This window comes from Pterocles gutturalis, unplaced genomic scaffold, assembly GCF_000699245.1.
Source record: "Pterocles gutturalis isolate BGI_N339 unplaced genomic scaffold, ASM69924v1 scaffold22078, whole genome shotgun sequence".
Taxonomy (NCBI): domain Eukaryota; kingdom Metazoa; phylum Chordata; class Aves; order Pterocliformes; family Pteroclidae; genus Pterocles; species Pterocles gutturalis.
The window spans coordinates 18,030-43,504 of record NW_010126199.1 but is presented as its reverse complement, the minus strand read 5'-3'; the positions used below and the strand labels follow the sequence as shown (position 1 = coordinate 43,504).

General features: G+C 35.3%; 1 protein-coding gene across 1 annotated transcript in view; it reads right to left on the bottom strand.

Annotated features, from left to right (window-relative positions):
- UBE3C (ubiquitin protein ligase E3C) overlaps positions 1-25,475 on the bottom strand; it is a 74,384-nt gene that overhangs the window by 30,923 nt on the left and 17,986 nt on the right. The window contains exons 7-17 of the mRNA XM_010078903.1: positions 24,825-24,978; positions 23,838-24,058; positions 23,397-23,551; positions 22,112-22,299; positions 15,437-15,523; positions 14,892-15,049; positions 14,101-14,333; positions 8,204-8,308; positions 7,023-7,110; positions 3,474-3,571; positions 90-222 (exon numbers count right to left, since the gene is read on the bottom strand). Coding sequence (XP_010077205.1) covers positions 90-222; positions 3,474-3,571; positions 7,023-7,110; positions 8,204-8,308; positions 14,101-14,333; positions 14,892-15,049; positions 15,437-15,523; positions 22,112-22,299; positions 23,397-23,551; positions 23,838-24,058; positions 24,825-24,978 — 1,620 coding nt within the window. The remainder of the gene's footprint in view (positions 1-89; positions 223-3,473; positions 3,572-7,022; positions 7,111-8,203; positions 8,309-14,100; positions 14,334-14,891; positions 15,050-15,436; positions 15,524-22,111; positions 22,300-23,396; positions 23,552-23,837; positions 24,059-24,824; positions 24,979-25,475) is intronic.

The following is a 25,475-nucleotide window of genomic DNA, read 5'->3' as shown; positions in this document are numbered from 1 at the left end:
CTGACAACCAAGTAAGCAAAAACCTAACTACCTGGTAAGAATAGTTAAATGCTATAAGCAAGCTGATGGTAACTTAATTGTAAACCTACCATTTTCAGGAGAAAGTTTATCATAAGCATCTTCATAAATATAATTTCTTCTGATAGTGACATTAATTCCATCCAAAAATGGCCCATCTCCTTGAACTTCTTGTTTATCAGCATAGATCAGTCTTTGAAAAATCTGTTAAAGTGAGTGAAAAGAGAAATATGTCATTGTGCAGATCTAAACATTCAATGAGAGATGGTTATTCACTACTCTTACTGTCCTTTGAGTTGCTTCAGGGCACTCACTTTCAAGTGATTTGTCCTTTCTGTCATCAAGCTGCAGAAACATAATACAGAGCCATGTCCCAGGAGAGGGAAGGAGAGGGGACAAACATTCAAAAAAATTTTTGTGCTGAGATATCATCCACAATTCTTTATACATAAAGAAGCACATGTACAGACATTGTGTCAGGGAGAGGAAACTGGAATCACTAACTTTCAGAGTTCTGAAATGCAAAGTATTCAAAACAAAGGGGAAAAGTCACATGAGTATTCTGCACATGCAGAGGCAATCCTCAGTACTAGTAAACAATTTTTTGTCATTTCTGTAACACTTAGGAACATTCTCAGTAACAAGAAAGTAGGTGTCAGTACTCCTCTCAGGAGCAGCAAGCAAATAATTCAAAGCAAAACAGTGGATAGCACTGCCACCTTAAACAAAGAACCAGAGCATCATACCAGTTCAAAAAAGTAATGCCAGCTGAAGTACAAACTGAACTTCACCTTGTCCCTTTGCAAGTCTTCAGAACAGGAAACCGCTAAAGTTCACCTGAAGAGTAACTGTAGCTGTGCTCCAGGCCAAGATGTCGCATGGGAGGAAGTTGCCTAATGTATAATAATGTTCGATATACCCTCAATCCAGGCAGTGTCTGTTTACCACATCCTCTCTTGCATCTTTCCCATATTGAACAAATAACCTTCTGCATTTTCCAAGGGATGTAATCTCCCTATAATATCACAGACTGCTTTCTTAACTAAGAAGATTAAGTAAGAGTCACCAGGGATGTTTAAAAACAACAGCTTTACAATAAAAGTTGAAAATCTGACAACAGCAGACAAAGCTAGAGTAAGGTCCGAAATCTACTGTTTCTATGGACAACCGCAGCCAGTGGAGAAGATGCTCTCCAATCAGGAGGATTATGGTGTAAACAAAGCCAGATTCTCCCCTAAGGTAAACAACAAGATGACAAGGGAACAGTCATAAGCTGCAGAAAGAGAAATGCTGAAGGGACATAAAGAAAAAAAAATCATAATGAGAATGACTAAGTATTAGAAGGGGTTACACAAAGATTTTGTGAAATCTCCATCTTTGGAGATAGTCAAAACTCATCTGGACAAGTCCCTGAACATCCTGATCCAAATCTTAAATTCTTCCAGTATGAGGAAGCATGTGGACTAGAGTACCTCCAGAGGTCCCTTCTTACCCAAATTTTCCTACAGTTCCTTGACATCAAGACACACAGCCAAAGACACATTCTTTTTATGTACAGGGCATGAGAACATGCTCACCACCATTCCCTTTCCTGAAGCATGGCTAGATACAGTTTATTAACTATTGCTACACAACACTGGATGGAAAGAATCGCTTGGAGGTGTATCTCATAGCAAAATTCTTCTTGATACAGAGTCTGGACTCCTACATAAACAAACGTTCATGTGTATGTTAATCCTGAAAATAAGAATCCAAATGCATAAGTGAAGTATCTACAATGACTTCAGACTAACATATGGAAAACTAAGCAATGCTGGCTGAGGTACACACCACAGGAAGTAAGATCATCATAGGAAAGCCGATGAAAGCATGGCTTAAGTGAGAACGAAGGCACTTGATACAAATTGGATTAATTACCTCCCACAGGTATATATCAGATTGAAAGCTGCACATCAATGTGCCTTAAAGCTAAAGAGGATAGCACCCCCAGGGTCAGAAGGCTGAAGAGCCTACCATGACACTGGACTCAGTAATTGCCTGCAGAAGTATCTAATATCTGGTAATTCAAGGTAAAAATGTCATGAAGTCGTCAGAAAATGAAAGGACACACCAAACAACCTACACAGGGAAACAGCATTGAGCTGTATTACCCCATCAAATTACAGCATAATAGGTAGCAACCAGAAGAAAAAAAAAACCAAACCCACCATGATAAAGTATCTTCTTCCCATATTGCAAGTTGTTTTGCAGTGGCAGTAAAGGACTCCAAAAGGATGCTGACTCCCACTATTACACAAGAAGGGCCATACTTGGTCCAAAAAGCAGTGTAAGAGGATCTCCTTTTTGAACTATAAAAGTTCAGTCCACAGCTTTATCCTTCTCTGCAAGCTCTCATACTATTGTTATGATTTCAGGTTTTGTGATTAAACTGAACAAGGTCTTATGAATTCCAGAAACTTAAAGCTATGTTGAGATGCATGTATTTTAATAAGTCCAGAGGCTGTAGACAGTGACTAAATCGTGACATACAGACCTCTGCTTGAGGTTACTTCCAACTGCTGTTTCCCTGTAAACCTAGTGCATATTGCCATATAGTATTAAGATGTTTTGTTGGAACAACTGTTTCATAGAAGCCTGGAAAAAACACTCCTTTTCTACCCAAACTGTCACTGTCTTTTTTGACAAATACTGATTTACTTCCCCTGTGGAACTATTCTTCATTCCCTTGATGGTGTCTTGCAACTTAATGTTTCCAAGACATTTCAGGGAGCAGTTTTTAAGTAATTGACACTGTTGACAACAAAAGCAGGTTAGAAAAAAATTATGGTTAACAGAATAATAGCTTTTAAAAAAATATACGATGCATACTGAAATAGTTAATAAAACTAACAATTACATATTTAAAGTCTAGAAAACATTCAAAAGCAAGTCAAAAAGTACAAGAATCTTGCAAGTTTTAAACCACATACTGTATTAATGTTCAGCTACTCAGCTATGAATGTAGAAATTTAATCTCTAGGCGTTATTTTCCCAAAATGGACATCCATCATCTCATTCTGAGTAAATCCACCCACTGCACAAAAGTCTCCAGTCTTGACCTTGCAATCTGTTTATTACAGATACACAACTAGTTAGTGCTCTGTTTACAAGAGGGTGCAATCATGTAGATCAATCATCGAATCAGGGATGCAGTTTATTATAAACATACAATTGCTCTCGTGTATCTTGGAATTAATTTTAATGCAATCATTATAAAAGGTAATAAAACTAGTAAAAAAAAGAAAAGTCATTAACTTCAAATGTTCAGTTGCGACACAGGTTCTGAAGAAAAACAGTATGCCCTGTCATATCCTTTCTGTAGGGTTTTTTTTTCTACTTAGCTAAGTGCTCTTTTTACACTTATTGAAAACAAAAAACTAAAAAAACAATTGCATATTAAATCAGAAATCATGTACCTTTACTCTTTCTTCAAAAGGAACTACAAAAGGTAGCTCTGTCAGAATTGCAAGTTGTCGTTCTTCAGATACAGACAGAGGTGCTGGTTCCAAACCCACTTAAAATAGAAATAATGAGTTTTAAAATTTTGGAAAGAACATTTTTGAAAACAGTTTCTTTTGTATCAAGTGACTCAATTTACTTTGTACAAATACCGATACATTAAAATAGCTTATTTACTAAACAGTCACACCAAGCCTTACCTTTCTTTAAACATTAGTTTCTACAAGCAACTGAAATACAAGTAGTGAAAACACACTGAAAACAAAATGTGTATAAAAAATAAGTACTTAGCATTTTTTATTTTATTCAGAAGAAAAAGTAATTTTCTTGTTATTAACATGTTAATTCTTCACTTAAGAAAAAATACATGACAGAAGACAATTAAGAATTTGTAAGTAATTAGAATTTTAATCGCAGGACTATGGAATATTCCCATCCCAATGATTAAAACAGTTTAAAGGTACTGTGCTTTCAACTACAACACCTACTTTCAATCAAATAATTTTAGGCATAAAAACTAGGAATCAAACCAAATATAATTAAACCAACAGAAAAACAACATTTATTTCAATGGGTTTTCTCTCTCCAACAGCAAGGTCACAGTGATCACATTAAATCCTAGTCACTCCAGACACAGTGAAAAGAATATCAAAAAATCATATAACGTGCTCAAGAAAAAAAAGATTAGAATAGAGCTCAAGAAGCCACAGCAACAGAGAGACTCAACCTCATGCAGTTTCCAAGCTACTACACAGTTCCTTTGAACCTTCTTACACCCAACAGATGTTTTTAGGAAACAACTCAACCTGGGGTGATGCACAGTAGAAGTGACAATCCTGCTCTAACTTCCCAGGAAGAAACTCAGCTGCTGAGCTCATATTTGACAGTAAATTAATTAACTGAAGCAAAAAAAAATTGTATTGCTCATTGACTAGACACTGTGGTTTCGTACAGAGGAAACAAAACCCACAACTCTTTAGCTGTTTCGTTTTCATGTTTAATAACCACCTTCTTGAAAAAAAGACTCCAGAGTCTAGACTATTTATAGACCATAATACAAAACGGAAGTAAATGCTTCACATTACCACCCAGTCTGGAAGTTTATGATGACAGCCTGAAGTTTTTCCTTAGGCTCCTCCTTGTGGTGACTAGCATCTTGCTGCCCTCCTGCATCTGGACATCACTTCAATGTTCCTTTTTTTTTTTTTTTTTTTGAATCATCAAAGTGCTTTAAGTAGGGATATTTTAAGCACCAATTTAACATGACGTGACCCAAAACATCACTATACTACATTTGGTTTGGCAGGTTTCAACATTACAAGCCTTTGGAATTTCTGATAAAATGCTTATCTGTGATTACCCTTAGTTACTTAGTAAACATTTTTAATTAAAGTCAATGTATGCAGCCTATTAAGCTAAGGGTTAAAAGTACTTTAAATAAAAAGTGCATGTACAGCAAAGGTAAACTACTACATGACTTCGACTGTTCAATTATTCCAGTCAATTAGTCAATTTTATCTGCATTTCTCCATCACAGCTTCTTTCGTTAAAGAGAAATATGGGATGGAGTCATCAATACAGAGGTCATTTGGAACTCACGAGTCTGCCATTTAAGTAAATGAAAAAGCACAAACAAACATGACCATATGTGATTCAGCAGTACTTTCATGCTAATTGGCTTTAACCCATATGGAGTCAAGAGGGATTAAACAAGTCATGTGCACATTGTTACCTGCTTGTTTTCACACATTCATGTTGACTGCACTTTTTTGGCATAATTTCATGTGAAAATGAGGTTTACATGAATACACCTCTTTCCTCACCATCTTGTCTCCAACACATCTTTTGAGCTAACTCACTGAATTTTAACTTTGACAGAGCATAGAAGATTCAAAAATACTAAGTTTTGTTAAAATTTTCAACTGGATAGACAATTCATTTAGAATTCCTTTAGTGACCTGATTGCAGAAACAGCAAGAAGACCTCAGTCATCTGCTCTGTTCAGTGTGTCAGCTTGTCTGACAGCCAGCAAAATGAGGGCATATAGCTGCTCCACACCAGCCACAGCCCCTACATTCTTTATCCACCAACTGCCCAGAGCAACACAACTAATGAAACAGAAGACAAGGGAGAGAGCTCAAGGTACTGTATGTATGAGGGGAAGGGACTGGCAGATTAGTAGCATGGGGGAGAATCTGGAGGTAATAAATGCGGAACAGGTCTGACAGTGAAGGACTTCAAGACAGTATAGCTGTCAAGAGCCAGGCAGGTCAATAGAAGCAATGGGGATTACTGATGTAGTCCGTAAGGTGTACAGGATACAGGCCTGCTAAAGCCTGGCAATTTTTGCTAACGCCTGCTGTTAAGATTTCAGATTACAAATCACCTAAAATAAGGGATTTCCAAAGAAAGAAACTAAACTGAAAAAATATTCGATTCAAAATTCCGAGGAGTACTTACACTGGACCAACTAGCTGTTACCTGGCAACTAGACTAATAAGGTAATCAAAGTAAACTTACACCATCATAGCTATTCACATAAAAAATACCATAATAAGAGGTCCTTAGGTTTCAACCTTGGACAAAGCCCTTTATTCTGTACAATTCTCTGGTAGCATTCAAAGGCTATGGTCTTATCTAAATGATCTACTGTATCTGGCTAAGATATTCGAGCAGATTACATCATCTTGAAAGAGAGTATGGACTTTCATAGATGAATCATTTTGCTGCTTAAAGGCCCCATTTTTAATTCATTATTAAATCTTCACAAGTATTAGTGACTTAATGATTACTTTACCTGAGCGTAGCAAGGTAAAATTCTAGAACAGCCAAGATACAAAAGTATGAAAAGCTGAAAGGAATAGGCTGTCTACATGAGAAAGTATATTGACAGAACTAACTAGTGTAAATTTACTCTGATTGCTAAATTGGTCCAACTCTCTCATCTTTCTCTGGAAGTTCCATAAAGTCCAGATACTTTGAGTAATTCAAGGGGTTTCAGTATCTGCCTTATCTAATTAGAGACAATACCTATAAACAGCAATTAATACTTATCACAGTACCTAAAACTTGTTTGTTACAGTTTAATATATAATAAATTTCTTTACAATATACAGTAGAAGCAAAACCTCAGTGCTTTACATCTTCTGCAACTTTATTAATTTTGTATCTTACACAACTATCTTTTATACATATTAATATGTAAATTTTTAACACATATCACTCGTCCACCTCATCATCTGCCCTCACCAATGCCAGCAGAAGCTTGAGGAAAGCTTCTCTAGTCAGTTAAATATTCTAAAGACATACACACACATATGTATACAAATAGACATTTCTTAAAAGAAACTTCTGAAACAAAATTATGAAAGATTGCCTTGCTTTTGGCTATCATTAAGACTTTTATACAAAATACTCAACTGAGCTCTGTAAAAGGTAAATTTTCTTTGCATAGGGCAAACTGTTATTTTGATTTAGTAAAGCAAAAATCATGTACAGTATCTTACCATCCAAAGTAGATTGCAATGGTCCTATTCTTCCCATTCTTCTGACTCTCCAGACATGTCTAGCAGATGGCACATACAGCTGCGTAACCTAATAAATTAATAGTATTTTATAGTTAAACATTATCTAACTACATATTACAATTCACTATTACATACTAAATACATAGAATTTTCACATCCAAATGTGTGTCTGAATGCCTGTCTTCATTCTAATCCCTCCTCCTTATACTTGTGCCTTAAAGCTGAGCTGCAAAATTAACAATCTAATTTAAAGTCTATGTAGCATTTAAAAATACCATACAATGTTACATTAAATTCTGTTATTTAAGATACCAGAGAAGCTGAGTTGGAATTTGAGATGTCAAATAAATTCTGTTTACTTTATACTAAGAATCAGGTTAGCATCACAGTTTAAGACTACCACTACTACTACTTTCTCCAAGGTGTGTAGGCATTATTTCCCAAGAACTATAGAAAACTGTCATGCAGAGAAATTGAAAGGTTGAACACAAGGCAACAAAATGTGCAATCATGAAAAAGAAACAGAAGAGTTCACTGTTAACTATTCTGTGCAAAAATTCCAACTAAGACACCTAATAGTGCACAGCAGTCTATCTGAGGTGTAACCAGCTTCTTAAAAATCCAAGTTTTCAGTAATCCAAAGGCTTGCTTATTCATTAGCATTTTCTTTTGCACACACATACACACTCTTTAAGCTCAAACAATGCTATTTTTTTCAAAAGCTCTAAGAAAAAGAAAGCAATTTCTAGGTGAGATAAGTACAAGAAAATGCCACTGAATTTTCTTCTATTTTGGAAGATAATTTTAAGGGTTTATTTCCCCCCACTATGGAGCAATTCTTTTATTTAGCATTTTTACTATGAGAAAGTGCAACAAAATACTAGCAGGTATTCAATTCTCCTCTGCTATAAATGCAGATGACTTACTCTGTCACACTGTAGAGCAATTTTTTTATTTTATGGATTGGAAATGTGATTTAACATAAAAGTTTCTTAACAGATGAAAGTCTTTTACATTAGAGAAAAGTAGCAATACTCCAGGTTTTAAACCACACTAAATCTGTGCAACATCAACATCACTGATACTGTCAGGAATCAAACACTTCGCCATGGAAACTTCGGCACCTGCAAGGCTATGTGGGAAAAGGCTATTACTCTTACCTTATCCGCTTTAATGTTTTCTTGTTCTGAAAGCCAGTGATTTGGTGGGCAGAAATTTCTTCTTGTATCCCTAGATTTCAACATTTTCACTAAGTTTGTGATGACCTAGATGTCAGAAACACATACATTCAATATACATTTAGCACCATGAATGAAACGCTATAAACCACAAGCAAAAACTTAGGAAAAATCTTTCAGTAATGTATGAAATTGTTACTTATTTTTAACTTATAAAAACTTGCTCTTAAATACCTTAGAATGTGAATAAGTAATTGTGGTTAACTTGTAAGTCATCAAAAGAATTGGATTACTAAAGTCTCATTCCAAAACCTACAAAGTAGGCCCACCTAGGACTAGGTAATCCTCAAACTACCCTACACGCCTAAAAAGTTGCATGCCAGTTCTGGGAAGCCTAAACAAATCAGTATAAGAATTAAATTACCTATTTAAAGTAATTGTCCAAGTTGAGACCAGTGATGAGGGGCGTTCTGCAGGGGTTGGTATTGGGACCAGCACTGTTTAACAGACACGGACAGTGGGACTGAGTGCACCCTCAGCAAATTTGACAACACCACCAAGCTGTGTAGTGCGGTTGGCACACTGGAGGGAAGGGATGCCATCCAGAGGGACCTGGGACACCATCCAGGAAGCCTGGACAGGCTTAAGTGTTGGGACTGTGCAAACCTCATGAAGTTCAACAAGGCCAACTGCAAGGTCCTGCACCTAGCTCAAGGCAATCCCAAGCACAAATACAGGCTGGGCAGAGAATGGCTCAAGAGCATGGACCTGTTCAAACGAGTCCAGAGGAGGGCCATGAAGATAATCAGAGGGCTGGAGCACCTCCCGTACGAGGACAGGCTGAAAGAGTTGGGGTTGTTCAGAGAAGAGAAAAGAAGAGAAGGCTCCAGGGAGACATTATAGCAGCCTTCCAGTGCTGAAAGGGGAAATGGGGAGGCACTCTTTATCAGGAAGTGTAGGGACAGGTCAAAGGGTAACAGTTTTAAGCCGAAAGAGGGTAGATTTAGACTAGATATTAGGAAGAAATTTTTCACTGTGAGGGTGGTGAGGCACAGGAACAGGTTGCCCAGAGAAGCTGTGGATGCCCCATCCCTGGAGGGGTTCAAGGCCAGGCTGGATGAGGCTTTGAGCAACCTGGGCTAGTGGAGGGTGTCCCTGCCCATGGCAGGGGAGTTGGAACTCGATGATCTTTAAGGCCCCTTCCAACCCAAACCATTCTATGATACATATATATGTAGATTTTCAGAAATTAAATGTGGAAATAGGTGTATGTTTTAGAAGAGAGAGCTATATAGCTGTTCTTTATTAACCCTCATTGCAAAATTGAGATTTTGAAGAATCTGGCTGATTTGTAGGTTTTGTCTACCACAAGAAAGTATTCTTAAATCTCTGTGCATCATTTCTCACGGAACACGGTCCAAAGAATGGAACTTTGGCTTGTCACATCAAGACAAAGGTCACATATCACTCCACACTCTAGGCAAATCTGAGGGATCAACTAAAATTCAGAGGGTACTTCTGCCTACAGTCAATAAACTCAACTAACTAGCCAGCACAAGATTGCATAACATGCCCCTTAATGGCCAAACTGCACAAACACCAGAAAAGACAGAAAGAGAGGGCAGAAGCATTAAACTGGTAGCAAAACATAACAGCAAGAGTTACATCTCTAAAGTGCATGAAAGATTGACTATTTCTGGTTGCTGCATTAACAAACTAAAGCATTTCCAGCTAAAGATGCCTCAGATGAATCATAAGCATCTGATGATATCACCTCACCAGACACTGAGGTGATTATCCATGTGAAAAAACAAATGCTGATATTTTAAAGAGTAAGGGTTTACATCTGAAAAAGGACACTATAAGCTCCCTTTATTGTCAGTTACTATCTTGTTAGCATTTTCAAAGCCATCTAGAGAAAAAAGATCATCTCATACAAAAGTAGCTAACAATTTATCCAATGAACTATACCCTCAAAGTTCTTGTCTCCATTAAAACAGATCCTAGGATGTCTAGCTCAGATGTTTATACTGTATATACTGTATATACTTAGGTAAACCCTACCATAGGATTGTTAAAGGATCCAATATATCAGAACCAAGAATGAAATCACTCCTGAGAAGGGTCTAGCTCAAAGACACCTAAGAACAGATTACAAGATGACCAGTTCCAGAAAAAGGATGGTTAGCAAATATTCTTCTGGTGGTCAGTATGAGAAGTACAAAAAGCAGTTACCATCCTAAACATATAGTGTGGGGTGGCTGGTTGTAATTTTCATTTAATATGCACATATATACTGTATTATTGTAATGTTATTTACGAAAATGTGTTAAGTAAAAGCTCTCTAGTGTGTTAAGCTAGTAAGCCCTTTTCCAACAGAAAATATAAGCATTTACCTGAAAACCACCTAGTAGCAGCAGTTTAACAAATTTTTGCTTGTCAGCTGAACTATAACAGGTGATGTGTACAGCCAACCACAAGGCAGAGCGCATTAGGTTAAAACATTATGTTCAATTAATCTTTATTCACAAGGAGCTCAAATGATGAAAGGTAATTCTGCCATTATCTAAACCGCACAGTCACAAAATGAGAAAACCAAACAGGTAACTAGCTTATGCTCATCTTCATAAAAAAATTAGGAAGGCTGAGAAAAATGCTTATTATGGTCACTAGGGTATCTTTGCAATTTTAATATTTGTCTTGGCAGTTTCTGCCAATGTTTAAAAAAAAAAAAAGATATAAAGCTAGCAACCACTCCATCTCAAGCACAATTTTTATACTCTTATGCCTTCTCTCCAAAGCAGAACCAACTTAGCCCAACACTACATAAAACATAATTAAGTAGAATCAATAGAATATTGAATTACAAGCCTAAAAGATGTTATCACTGCTACAAGGAACAGCCATCTCTTTTGCAACTTAGAACTACAGCACATGAAAAATGAATAGAAAACAAACATACACAAAGCTTTTCTGAAACAATCTTGCTAAAAGACAATCTTAATGGGCAGGTGTCAAAAGTAACAGAGTTTAACGGCGCTTCTAAAGGATTCTCTGTCTACATACTGCACAAATGAACTTTTGAGATCTAGTTTGTAAAGTAACATCTTGAATAAAGACAGAACAAAGAAGAATGCTATTAAGTGAACTCTCTGGTTACAAAGGAATTTTCATCATTTTGGCCTTATAAAATTCAGTGCAGGTGAGATGAGTCATTCTTTGGTCCCATCACCACTGTATTTAAGATAAATTAAAAAAAAGGGAGCAAGGAGAATCAGAAAAAAATACCCATGTGAAGACCACGCTAATAAAAATATTTGACAAGCAGTTAAAGAATCCTTAAAGGGAGCTGAATCAAACTAGGTGAGACTGGAGTTCCTACTACATAATGAATGAGTACTGAGAATACTGGTAATCTGAGTTTAGGACTCCTTTGTAAAATCTTGTATAAGTATGTACTTTAGTGAAAGGGAAGACCCACTTCAAGAAATAATATTAAAATGGGGATTTCTTTCCAATAAAGCACGAAATGCAACTAAAATTCCAAACTAAAATTCACCAAAATTAGTAACAACTTCATAGGATTAATTCAAGATAATGAAATTATTCATAACTTAAATCCATCTACGGAATCTGTAACTGTTGACTACAATATTCAATATTATAAACAAGCCAAAAAGGGGGGATTCTGCTGAATAAAGGCGTTTTCTGACATAAAATTTATCATTTCAAAGATCTCCAATCTGCTAGCAAATAAGCACATCATTGTCAGCAGTCTCACTGTTTTCAGATTTACTATTTCCTTGCAGAAGTAAGCCTATATTTGCATGTATACATATAAATATATATACAGGAATGTATTTCATTAGACAGCAGTGGCACAGAAAATATGCAAAACAACTGTGGGAAATTAAAAGAAAAAAAGAGACATTAAAAGCATAGATGATGGGGAAGGAATGTGCCTTTTTCTCTGCAAGCAGTTTGCAAAGGCTTTAGAAAAGATAAATCATACATTTGACAGGGTAAAAGAAAAAAGCATTTTCTACTTCAACACTTAAATACATGATGAACTACTTTAGTTTTGGTTTAATGATTTGGAAGGAGAAATTGCTGCCTGCTTACTGGCAAGAAGCTATTTTGAAGCTGCGTAAAGACTCATCACTGCTTATCTTCTTGATGAGATGAACTTTAGCTGTGTTGAATTTTTATCTGCAACAATATGTTTCTGAAGGAGTAAACAAGGGAAGCTTTGTTATTAGCTACTTCCTTGGGCAGAACCGGAGCCTTTGAGATAACCTCAAGATTTAGATTTGTAATTCAGCTAATGGAAGTCAACCCTGGCTCCTGAAAATAAGAGTACACCAAGTTTAGTCAGGAATTACACTTGTAGTGGAACTGTCTGACAAAGCAGGCTGAGTAACTTGGGATTTTACAGATTTCTGAATGACAGCAAAATATGATCAAATTTACCTGAAATGTGAGAAGCTTATAAAAAGACTGACTAAAATGACAAACTAAAGAGAAGAAATAGAAGATGGCATGATATAAACCGCATACATAAAAATAGCCCTGGCATGCTGTCCTTCTTAGAAAAATAGATATACCAGGGTTTTCACTTGTGACCTTTAAATCAAAAGTTTATTTGGCAACTTAAAGACAAGTAATTAAATTAAATTGTGCAAACATATATTAGATCAATCCGTGCAAATTACAAATTCAGAGGTGCATTAGGACTGTATTCAATGCAATCAAAACATTATCAGTTACTCTCACTGCTATTAATGCTTATGCTCATAAGTGAAATGTGTTGTAAAATCAGGCAGAATAGGCTGGATAGAGGCTATCTTAGAATTGTAGAATGAATAAGCATTCCTTAATTAGCCCATCAGGTTAAGTGCAAGCCTTAATGGGCCTTTCCTAAAGTCTAGCATGACATCTTTCTCCAAACATGGCCAAGAAGAAAGTTCCATTAGCAATATTAATACAAGCTTAGTTGATCATTTTCATTCAATTAACTTCTTTCAATTAAATAGATAGCTTGACAAAAGCAGTGATAAAAGACCTGAAGGGACAGCTGATGACTCGAACTGAACATTAGTGTGCGAGAGGTCGCCAGTATTAAACAGACTGTAAATCTAGCATTCAATTTGGAAAATGCATTTCTTCTGCTCCCACTTCTTTAATGAGCAATTTTAGCTGACTAGATGTGTTTGCTGCAGAATTTTCATGACAAGTCAAGCACTCCTTTTTTTCAGCAACCGTTATATTGGGTTTTTTCCTGCCAAAGTTTTCAGCTTCTCTTAACTCATGTCTTTATAATGCCATGATAAAACTAGCAGATATACATTGGTAGATATTCAGAAAGAACAGACATTAAGTTTACATTTGCTAAGCCAGACTCATCACCCCATTAGTATTCCAGCAAACTCAAAAGGAGTAGTACCAACAGACTTTAGTAGAACACCAACAAAACAAATGCAGCATGGTACCAATTTAGTGAAGCCTCTAATACAGAATTACTTGCATAATCATATGATTCAGCTGGAATTTCACACCTACATAAAGTTATAATGACATTCTTAAGTACCTTGGGAGTCCAAGTTAAAACCTATATTCTATACAATAGCTTTCTTATAAATAAGATGAGCAGGAAAATTAAATTAAGAGTTGCCAGAAGAAAAAGAAAATTGTTACAGTTATCAGAATATAATTACTCAAGATTTAGCATATGTGCCAAAAAAACAGCCTTCCCAAACCAATACTCCTTGTAACAGCTGTGTTAAAAGTATAACAAGAAAAAAAAAAAAAACTAATTGCATATCTTCAGCAGAAGTGTGAAAACTTAATTTAAATACGTTCTGAAAATTGATACAATTTACCTTGAATAACTGAATCCACCTTTTTTGTTCCGTCTGTATACACTGCTGCATTTCTGTATTTTTTGTTACTCCAACACTTCTAAATGCTGCAATATATTCCTCACGAACCTCTGGTTTTGTTTCCGGGTAAGCCAACTTTATGATTCCTAAACATGCATCTCGAAGACAGCGTGATAATATTACAAGCTCTTCTAGTGTAAAAGGCATCATTGATGATTGTCTTTGACCTACAACTACATAAACCACAAGTTTCTTTAAATGACTTTTTCTTAATAATTTTGTTATTTAAAAAACCCACTTATTTCTTTCAAACTCTGATATTTACATACAAAATCTAAAAGTAGAGAAAAGAAACATTATCCAAAAAGAGAATGAGCATACATTTGTAAAGGCAATCAGGTCTCGTAATTGTTTGCAGTCACAATTATTCTAATTACAATATTCTCTTATTTTCTTTTGTGATTCATCATGTGTTAAATCTTTACATTAGACTACAGGTTAAGTCCAGAATTTCACTCTCTTGACTAACTCATTAAAAATTATCATGATTAAGAATTTCCATATCAGACCCTGTAAAGCTAGGGTTCCCAAGGTGCAGACTATTTTTTCCCCTCTTTTTTTCTAAACACATTAACTATGAAAGAGCCAGCTGACAGCTGAGTGCCCAGGGGACTACCAGCAAGTCAGCCCAGAGGAGTCTTCTCCACAGATGTCAGCAAATCAGTTCCCAGGGAACTCTGCAGTCTTACACAAAAACATTTTGCAAAGCACTGCTATTGCCTGAAACTCACCTTCTATTGGATCACCAAAGAATTCATTATCATGAATAGAAATAAGTGAATGACTAAACAAAGAACTAAAAAGGTAGAAGAGAGGGATAATTCGACTAGAGTCTTCTAAAGACATTGGAGAGCCTCTTGATATCACTTGAAGGAGTGGCACCATAGACCTTAAAACATAAAATGCAAAATTAAAGAGATGGTTAATTAAATACTCTGAAAAAGTATTAACTTCAGCATTCTAGTAAAAATATTTAGTAGTAGTTCCTGCATCAAAATAATAAGCTTCAGTGTTTGTTATATTGATACTAGTAAGCACTCGGAAAACTACAAAACATCTACCTTGTTGTAAATATTTTATTTACCTGTAATTATTTACAACTGTCCAATTCCCAAGATTTTGCTCAGTTTTATGAAATCAGAGGAACTAAGTAACCATTACAGGTTTGTTTTCAATCATCTTCCACAAGCACTGTCATACCAATGTCTGATTCTCTTTTCACTAGATAGACTCTATTTTAAGAAAGACTCAGTTTCAGAAATGGTGCAATACATACCCTGTAATCATTCGTGTAGTCATTGAAGATATCAAATACCAAAGATGCCTCAGGAATCTGGCATTAAAGGCTAAACTATAAAGAAGCCTGCAAGAAGAAGTTAAAATTAATTGTGTCTTCCAAAATACTTTATTCACAAAACATAATGCTTTTATAAGAACTTCTTTTTTGAGCATTCTCAAACATTAACAATTCAAATTTATTTTTTCAAGATGGAGGTTCTTATTCTAATCAAACCTGGTGAAAGCACCAAAGCTGAAAACCAAGCATATAAATACCTATACCCAAAACACCCAGTTTTCATTAACTTGATAACAAACCACATGATATAGAGCCACGTTTGCAGTATTCCACAGAATTAAACACACATTAAATAAAAATAGCGTACACTCTGAGTTATTTATCTGGCATTTTTTTAAAACTCTAATATAGAAAACCACACCAACTAGTTAACAGGTCACCTTTGTGTTTCTTCTGACATTAACATACATAGCAATTTTTGGGACAAGTATTAAAATATCTCATTTTATTCAAAGCAACTATTGATTTAATATTATGTAGCAACTTTACTGGTATATTCTGCATGGCAGATATAACAATATAAGAGGAACAACATCTGTCAGGACAGCCATCCATATACATACGCTAATCTGTAGACAGAAAGTGGTTCATACACCTGTAAAAATGCACGTGTACACAATGCACAAGTCAGTTACATACAGGGCCAACTTTAACCATATTATTTCAGACATGATTACGGCATGATAAGCTTTCTATAGAAATAAGAAATAAAAAGCTTCCTGGAAATTAAAGGTCTCCCCCAACCTATTTTTTCCCCCTCACAGGAAGTAACATATGTGAAAAACATAATCTGAAACAATTTGTGTCTTTTAGGCAACCAAACAGGATTTGACTGACTAAACTGTTATTTTATGGATACTGAAGAACTATATATTCAGTTAGCTATCTTAAATGCTACTTTCCTAGGTCTCCTAATTACTCTTCGAATAAATAAGATAAAACAGGTACCTAGGTCCACATTTCCTACCAGAGGTTAATAGCTTCATAATAACAAAACTCCCTGTGACCATGCATACAAGAGGTAGGAGGCTGGGAAAGGGGACCAGGGAGGGTAGACTAGAAGTGCTACTGCCTGAAAAAACAATACTTATTACAGACCATATGGATAAATTAAAATTTGCCAGATGGCAAATGGAAAAGCAGCACATATTTCATTAAGGAAAAAAGTAAAATATCAGTGAACACTTTAAAATGTTTGAAAATGGTTTAAGCAGCAGTTCATTTAAAGACATTAAAACAAAAACAACACCAACAAAAAGAACCCAGAAGAAAACCTACAAGCCCACTCAACAAATAAGTACTGCATAGTGTGCCATATGACTCTGGGTCTTCGCTTACTGGCTGCTGAAGCCCCACAGGCTCTTTCCGCTGCCTTCACTAAAGTACAGCCTCTCTCATGCATCCACACAGCTAGTCCCTTCTTCAGGCTCTCAATTCACATGCACTCACCAAAAGCCAGTCACACAGACAAGGAACTGTGTGGGGATAAAGCAGCATTAGGAACGGCAGAACTCTTCACCAAACAGAAAAGAGTTTCACAGGTCCAGGGAGTCTTGAAAATAGAATGGGGGAATGCAGAAGAAGGGAAAATGAACTACAAGCAACCTCTGGTTTGCGGTGTGTCTTTGCTGAAGTATCACCCCTCGTTTCAAAAACTTTGAATTTTGAATACGTAGATCAGTACCTTTAAAAACAGTTGGGAGCTTCACATATTCCAGAAAAGTTGCATGTTGGTGATCATTACTTAGTTTGAGTCAAATTTGAAGCAACTGCAGCGAAGGCCAGTTTGAGATAAGTTTTATAGAAAAATTAAGTTCTACTTTTAAATAGGTGGAATTTTTGAAAAAAATCAACCTGAATTTGGCACACGGGAATTTTACTTCCTTCTAAAGTTGCATTATTTCAACATTTGGGTAGAGATTATGCATTATCATGTAAGAGCTTACTATGTCTAGTTAATTTAGAATAAGGATTTTTAATTTAATATTTAAATATCTGAATGATAGATCAGATGTCTTGGTTTCTGAAATGAGAAATTTCCTCAGTGACCTTCAGTTTTCAGCCTTATATTTGAAATGAAAATTAATTTGGCACAGTGTTGTTAGGTCTCATAGGGCTTCCAAGTAAAAATTTGTTAATTTTACAATCATCCCTGGAAATTATGTAATAGTTTTAGCAGAAATGAACAAACATTATGGACACTGAACCTATCATAATGTAATTCATTTTTTCATTCTAGCAATATTCAGTAGTAATGAAGGGAAAAAAGGACAAACCTTAAGAGCTTATCATAATAACCTTTGTCTAAGTTTTAGCCATTTTTATTCCATATCTGTGAGTCAGGCAGTCAATTGTAGCAACTGCTATATTTTATGGCCCGATTCCAGAAATGCTGAATGCATTCAACTTTCACATTTCCCTTCCTGAAAATCTGCTTAAATACAAAAAATGCATATTTGGTAGAAGACGCTATAACATAGCCTATTTTGTCAATATGAAATACCTATGAAACATGAAGCAGAAAATAAACATGAAACCGCAAACTAAACACAGAAAGGTGAATTGGGCCTTCTGTTATAAAAAGTTCACATCGCTAGATTTACCTGAAATATAATCCATTGCAAAAGGAATGACAGGAGAAACAATCTACTACCCTCCCATTCCAAGCACAGAAACTGGCTTTCAAATTAGAAGACAACAATTCTAACAAAAGAAACACCCTACAATACAAGGATGGCCTTGAAAAGACATATCTCTGCACAAGTTCAAGAAATCTGCTATACTAAAAAGTTGCAAAATTTTTGGTTTCACATTGAAAAAAAAAAATTAAAAAGCTAAAAAAAATTAAATTAAAAAATTAAAAAGTAAAAAGAAAAACTTTGAGAATTAAAATAGGTCAAAAATCTACCTCAGTTGGGTCTTTTTCTTTGGCAGAGAAAAGATGTGCATCTGCTGAAAAATAGCATTTTCAGACAGAACTACATTAAAATGACACAGTGGAAGATAATAATTCCTGATAAACTGCAGAACATTACAGGGATAGCTTATATACCCTGAAGAGAAAGCATTATCAATCCACAAAGTTTAGAGATCAGTTAATGTAAAGCTTGAGTGTCCACACAATCTTGATCACTCATTCGTTTAAACAAAAACATACACACACAAACACTAGAAATCAAAATGATTAGATATTAATTCTTTTATGTAAACTTTTATAAACTCAGAGGTTTCATTTTCAATATTCGTACTATTCTAAAAACAAACCAGGCATTTAAACTTTAAACCCTGGATTTTTTTTTACCCCTCCCATCTGGTTGTTCTGCATTTTGTTAAAAATCTCACTGCATACCAACAATTTCTGTATTATGAGATCATTATACATGGTTTTATACAGTGGATTCATTAATAGATTTTTGGTTCAATATTAAGATTTACCACTGTAGTTTGGGGGAAGGACCATTTTTCAACTCCCAGCCATAGGCTACGATAGAGTTAAATTCACTCCAGTGATTTCTGTTAAGTAGCTATTTTAATCATACCAAATTAAATTATCTGCTCCCAATAGTAAGTACATAACGATCATTTATTTAGAACCTTGCTTCTCTCTCTAGGTATCTTATTGTCCACAAAGGCCACATGATTTATGTGTACTTGCCAGAACGGTATTTCGGGCACCTCTGGTTTAAAAACATGTCAAATTCCTCCTGCGCAATGGGACAGATTAAATGACCCATTAAGCTTAATTTAGCTGAGGCACCACTACAAGTTAATTAGTTAAAGGCAAGATTTTCAGTTTAGGTCATAAATCGGGCCCAGTTTCCCACTGAGACCATTTAAGTTAATGAAGAGAATACACCAGAATGAGAGGAGCTCATACAGTCTGCGAAAGGTCACTGCTGCCAGAGCAGCAGATTTTGACACTTCAGAACTGCAAGGTGTCACAGGTACGAGACAGCAGGCAAAGCCATCGTTAAATGGACTATATTGCTCTTTGAGCTGTTTTATGCTTCTGCCTCTCCTTGTATTGGACCAAGAATGCAAACCAAAACTTAAAAAAGAAAGCAAAAACTTCATATACCATGATTTGGGTTTTAAGAAAAAAACAAAGGTGTACGAATATTCCCTAAAGAGTTCCTAAAATAGCCCCATGTAAAGCCTAAGTGTCTTCAGCACACACATGAAGACAAGCTGCTAATGTTACACCAGAATGTCAGTTTTCCAAACATTTTTCAACATAAGGTTAAGATTAGCAATGTTATGTTAATTAAATAGTAGTAATGTACAGTTACTATGAAACTGTTAAACTAAGATTAGCAATTACTCTGGGGCACTGATCAGACTGAAGTCCCCGTACTAGCAGTTTCCATTGCTATTTAATATTAAGCTGTAGTGATGACCCAAAGTCTATGGTACTAAATTACGTCCCTAAATATTTTGCAGAAACAGAATTTACTACTTATTTAAAGTATAGTTCTGATGAACAAAAGTCTTGAAAATCTCTTTATAAATTTCAGTTACTACTCTCTTTACATCCTGCTTTGCAGATTTGCAGCCTTTATCTTTTTAATTTTCCATTACAGTTGTAAATACTGTTAAATAAGTAAAGTCTTTTTAACAACCTTTTCTGTCTTTTAAACCATTTGACCCAGTATGTTCCCCCCCAAAAAAATAAAAAGAGCATTTTTGAGCTCTTATAATATATTAAAAATAATTTTAAATAAATTAGTTCTGCTTAACTATTTCTACATGGTTTAATTAGATGTGCTTCACACTGAATATTAAGTAATTTAAAAGTTGGTTTCAAAACAAGTGAAGCACCTTTCAAAAGACTATCATTAAATTTGACAAAATCATTTGGGCAATAAAAAAAAAAATCAGGCAATTTTTAAAAAGGGGAAATTAATGATGAAAAAAAAAATTAGTCTTTTGAAATGGCACAATGTTTACTACTTTAAAACAAGCATCAAATGTCCTCTGAAAAACATTCAAAAAAGAATGTTTAGAATAGCTGCTTGGTATCTTAGGTCAGGTCTAGAATGCACTGGGAATAGGACAAAAGACTGACACTTCCTGACACAATCATGTCTGGCAAATCCAACACATGACTGACTTGGAAGTCAGAACCAGTAATTAAATGTCTACTTTAATTTACCAACACCTGTATGAATTGACTCTACTTTGACCATGAAAATAATTCCATTGGTATTACTGACACAAATCTTAGTATCTCACTACTTATTTCTAAAATTTGTAAATTCAATTGTTTTGGAGCTATTCCAAAGCTAAAATTTGTAGATTGCTTCCCTTTATAAGACGTTGAGTAGAGCTTTTGTAACTCCTGAATTTATCCAACAGGTAACTAGGTTGTTACCACAAATAATTGCAAAGACACAATACAGTTTCTCTGAGGAAACAGACACCATATTCACACAATTAAAGTTCTGTGGGACTCCTTTACTCATTAAACACCCTGTTCCACACAGCTCACCAGCAAACCTCAACTCAAAGCACTGATGCATTTAAACTCAGTAATTACTATCCCAGGCAATGTACTACTTGTAACAATAAAGCGCGCATACTAATTCAACTGCTGCTATGATCTTCAGGTCTCACATCCTGCTCTAATGCAATTAGTCTACAAAGAACTAATTACCCTAATCGAGCAATCACAGTTTCACTGACATCCTACTTCCTCTAACAGCTATAAACACCATTGGGCTAAGATAGCACCTAATTAGTTTTCTGTATCACTGTTTACAATGCAGTTTGAATTGATTATGTTTACAACATTCCCTAAATACTTACTTTACTACCAGCAACCACATACTTACTGAAAACGACTTGCACCATAGCAGTGTTAATACTTATGCATTTTAGTCTGATGATAAAAAGGTCAAAAATCTTCTCCCGTTGTTACTAACATTTGTGGTTTGCAGTCTTTGTAAAAGAACGCTGTACAAATGAACAAGTCTTTTATCTCCATCTCAGGTGCCAAAGCCTTTCCAAACAACAACAGTGGTTTTCAATAGTTAAGAGTTGCTTTAATTTGTAGCAAGAGAGATTTTGGCTATATATTAAAGGGGGTAGAGAACAAGTTCATTTCGGTGCTCAGCCAGCTAGAGATTGTGGAATCCATATCACTGGAAGTTTTAAAAACAACCTAGACAAACTTCTGCTAGAATGATGTTTACCACTGCCTCTGAGCAAGCGGATACAAAAACTCCTTTCAAGAACCTTTGCAATCCCTATTTGTGTGTGATTTTCTGATCGCAAACACTCCCTGTTCCACAGTCCTCAATGTGGTAAGAGAAAACTAACTTATTTGCAACTCACTAAACAAACAAACAGCTTACACTTTTGGATTCAGTGATTACTCCAGAGAGAGCACAATGAACAAGAAGAAAAATAAGAAAGAGAATGGATCCACTCTTTGGTTTGCCTGGAATTATTATTTAAATTCTGAAATTATTCTTTATTTCAAGTGATCAAAAAAGAAATCACAGAAAAAAATCTACAGGGTACTTAAAACAAGTTGATCTAATAAAATTGATTTTAGATGTACTACAATTCAACATCACTATTATTTATACTTGCCTGACTTTTGGCACCATCATTCGGTGTTGTACCATTAGCGTGTGGCAGATTGATGCCATCAAGGTAAAGACTTCTTCACTAGCTGAATCTCTCCAAACCATGTTCAGTAGAGTGTTTGTCTGCTGCTTTGTATCCAATTTCTTTAGACACTCCTCAGTTACGTACTGAACTGATATTCTCCCATCACCCTACAAATATACCAAAGAAAAATTTGCTTTAAGTCTTTCTAATGTTCAAGTATCCCCATTTTTACAAAAATAATAATTCAGAATTTTACTAGAACATAAGGTTTTCTTGTACAATAATTAAAACGTAAGCACGTATGTATATCCCAGTATCAGTCCTAAGAGCCAACTTAAATCCCTAGGTAGGCAACTGCTGGGTTATGGTATTAATCTTTTCACTTAGGCCACTGGGAAAGACTCCCTTTAAAGTAAGCATGTTCTGCAACACTTGGATACATTAAAACAAGATCATTTACTGGCACAAAATACACGAATAATCATCTCTTCCCCACGGACGTCAGCATTGGACATAAAATCCAGAAATGGACGTCTACTATAAGTTCCTTTACAAACGGTATTTTCACATTCATAATCCATGGGTTAAGAAACAACAAAAAAACCTCAGGGTGGCTAATACACGTTTGGTAGTACCAGAAGGTTAAAGTTAGCATGGATTCATTTTACTGGTGGAAGTTTGAACTATAGTGAAAAGTTCTACTTATGCTACAATCTCTATATTTTGTTATGGAAAGCAGGTGGTCCCCCTTTGAGGGCTTTCAAGGTAGTCAGATATTTAAATAAGAGAGCTAATTCTACAGGGTAAAGGCTGTACTTTAACTTATAATACTTCCATGAGAAAAAAAAAAAAAAAAAAAGAAAATACTAAGTTGGAATATCAGATTGGTATGTTTCATGGTATCTTGGCATCATCATGGACTTAAAGAACACAGAGAATAATACGGTCTCTGTAAAATACAAATTTAAAGCAGAGAAGTTCAGAAGTTTAAAGGGTTTTTTTGCTAAACAAAAGCTGTCCTTCAGAAGACACACTACCTTTTTTTTAAGATTTCTTATTATAGTAATGGTTTTGTTTGTTGATTTTTTGTTCTGTTTTAACATAAGCAACCAGTTCAATTTGCTTACATCAAGCAGACATTTATTTTTAAGAAGTAAACATGCTCCCTTTTACACGTAGCTAGAAAAATACTGGAGTTAATGGTAAGCCTACATTTACTGCTGCTATAATACAAATTAATTCAAAGGAATTCTGTACTGCTTACTGGTGTCGTTGTCATTTTACTGATCTCTTCATCCTCATCTTCAGAATCACTGTTTGCATCCTGACAATTTGTACCAGCAGTAGACACAGGCAGCTGAGAGAGAAAAGTCTGGAGTACCCTCAAATACACGAGAAGTCCTTCCTCTGAAAGTGATCCTATAGCTCATTAATTGGGGGGAAAAAAAAATTATCATTAGCCAGATCACACTGCAATACAAATATATTTTACTAGAAACACCTGACCAGAACACACTATGCCAAATCTTCCCAAATTAAGTGTATTTTTACTGAAAAGGGTAAGAACAGCGAATAAAACAGGTGTCTCCATTACTTGTATCCACAAACTGTCTTTTTTGCTTGGCAATGAACCACATTGTGGAAATACATAACACATTAACTCAAATATGAAAAAACCAATGAATTGGCCGTTTAGCTTTCTCACCCAAATATGTTTCTCCAACCGTTAACACAAAGTAAAAAAGCCATGGGGCTTGATCATTTCTTCTCGAAAATCCACTTTCTACTAGTAATAGTGCATTCAGAAAGAGTTCATAAGGGAAAATGGTCTGCACATCAGCAAGCGCTGGAATGATGAAATGGAATATCTGATCTGTAAAAGGTGCTGCCAGAAACTCCTCTGTGAAGGCTGCAAAAATCTGCTGCCTGAAATGAAGAAAAAAATGTCTTTATAGAAAATACAGGCAAAATTTCCCACAACAATATCCATGGAATAACAGATCAGTTTGCAAGTTTACACACATCCATCAAGAAGAGTGCAAAGATGCACTCCATTAATCCTGTGCTAATAAACAAATTTATGAAATTTCTCAAAACTGAACTTCTTAAATTACAGCTTTCTCCTCATGATCTTACATTTTATCCTTTAAACTTTTCATGAACTCACAAAAAAAACTATTCTGAAGTTAATTTCATTGTTCAAAATCTTGAAATAATAAATTAAAACCATTCTTTTTCCCCCAAAATACTACTTTAACACAGAACACACTCACATGTGATACAAGCAGTTTGACTTTTGTACCATCTTTCTACTTGACCCTTTCTTCTTGTAAGCTGACTTAGTCCCTTCTCTTCATAAACCTCAGCTCCCGTCACAAAGTTCTTTAAAATTATCATCTGCCCTTAGCTGCATCTCTGCTCTCATCTAAGTCTTCCACACCTATGTGCTCCTACCTATTATGATACCTGCTACTCTCTGCTCTGTTTATTGCAGTCTTCAGCATTTTATTGCCTTTTTCTTAAATACACCTGAAACTACACCATTTCATCTATGTACAGCATTACCAAAAAATCATTACTATTGCAAACAAATCAACAAACTCCACTGAAAGAATAGCTAGACGCTCAACAAACTGCGCACCTCTGACAATAACAAATAAGTAAACAAATATCTACTATCAACTTTATTTACCTTGCACCTTCTGGACAGGAGCTATATGTAAAGTGCAATGGCTTCAGAACATTCTCCAGGAGTATTTTTGCAATAGGGACTCGAGAAACATCAGAATACTCGATACTCAAGGGAAGCTTATTGTTAATTAACAAATAAAGCGACTTGTAGTAGCCTGCAAATAAGAAATAACACTTTTTAAAATACAGTATTATTTTTCTTTTTTTCTTTATAAAACAATTTACATACTGAACATTTTTAACTTGAGAAAAACTTTACAATTCATTGCATGAAGCTTTACTTAGGAAGACATTTTACAACAGTCCAAGTCTCATTTACGTAATTAACAGGATATATCAGCAACATCTTTAGAAACATCACTTCATAAAATCATATATAGATAATTGCATTCAGAGTCTGATTTTCAAAGACCAACCACTCCGGCTGATGAAGCGAATAATCTGATTTTTAAACAACGACTTATGAAAAAGCTGTTCTCTTCTCCTCTGAGTGACTCTAGTCATGGTTTTGACAGTTGTCCTTCCACCCTTTCAGAAATGATGAATTTTCCCCTCTACTCCAAAACATGACTGCATTGTAGGAGTCCTGTTGGCAGAATGTCTCAGTTCTATAAATGTGTTGCCTTAGCAGGCTGAAGAACAGAATTACTGT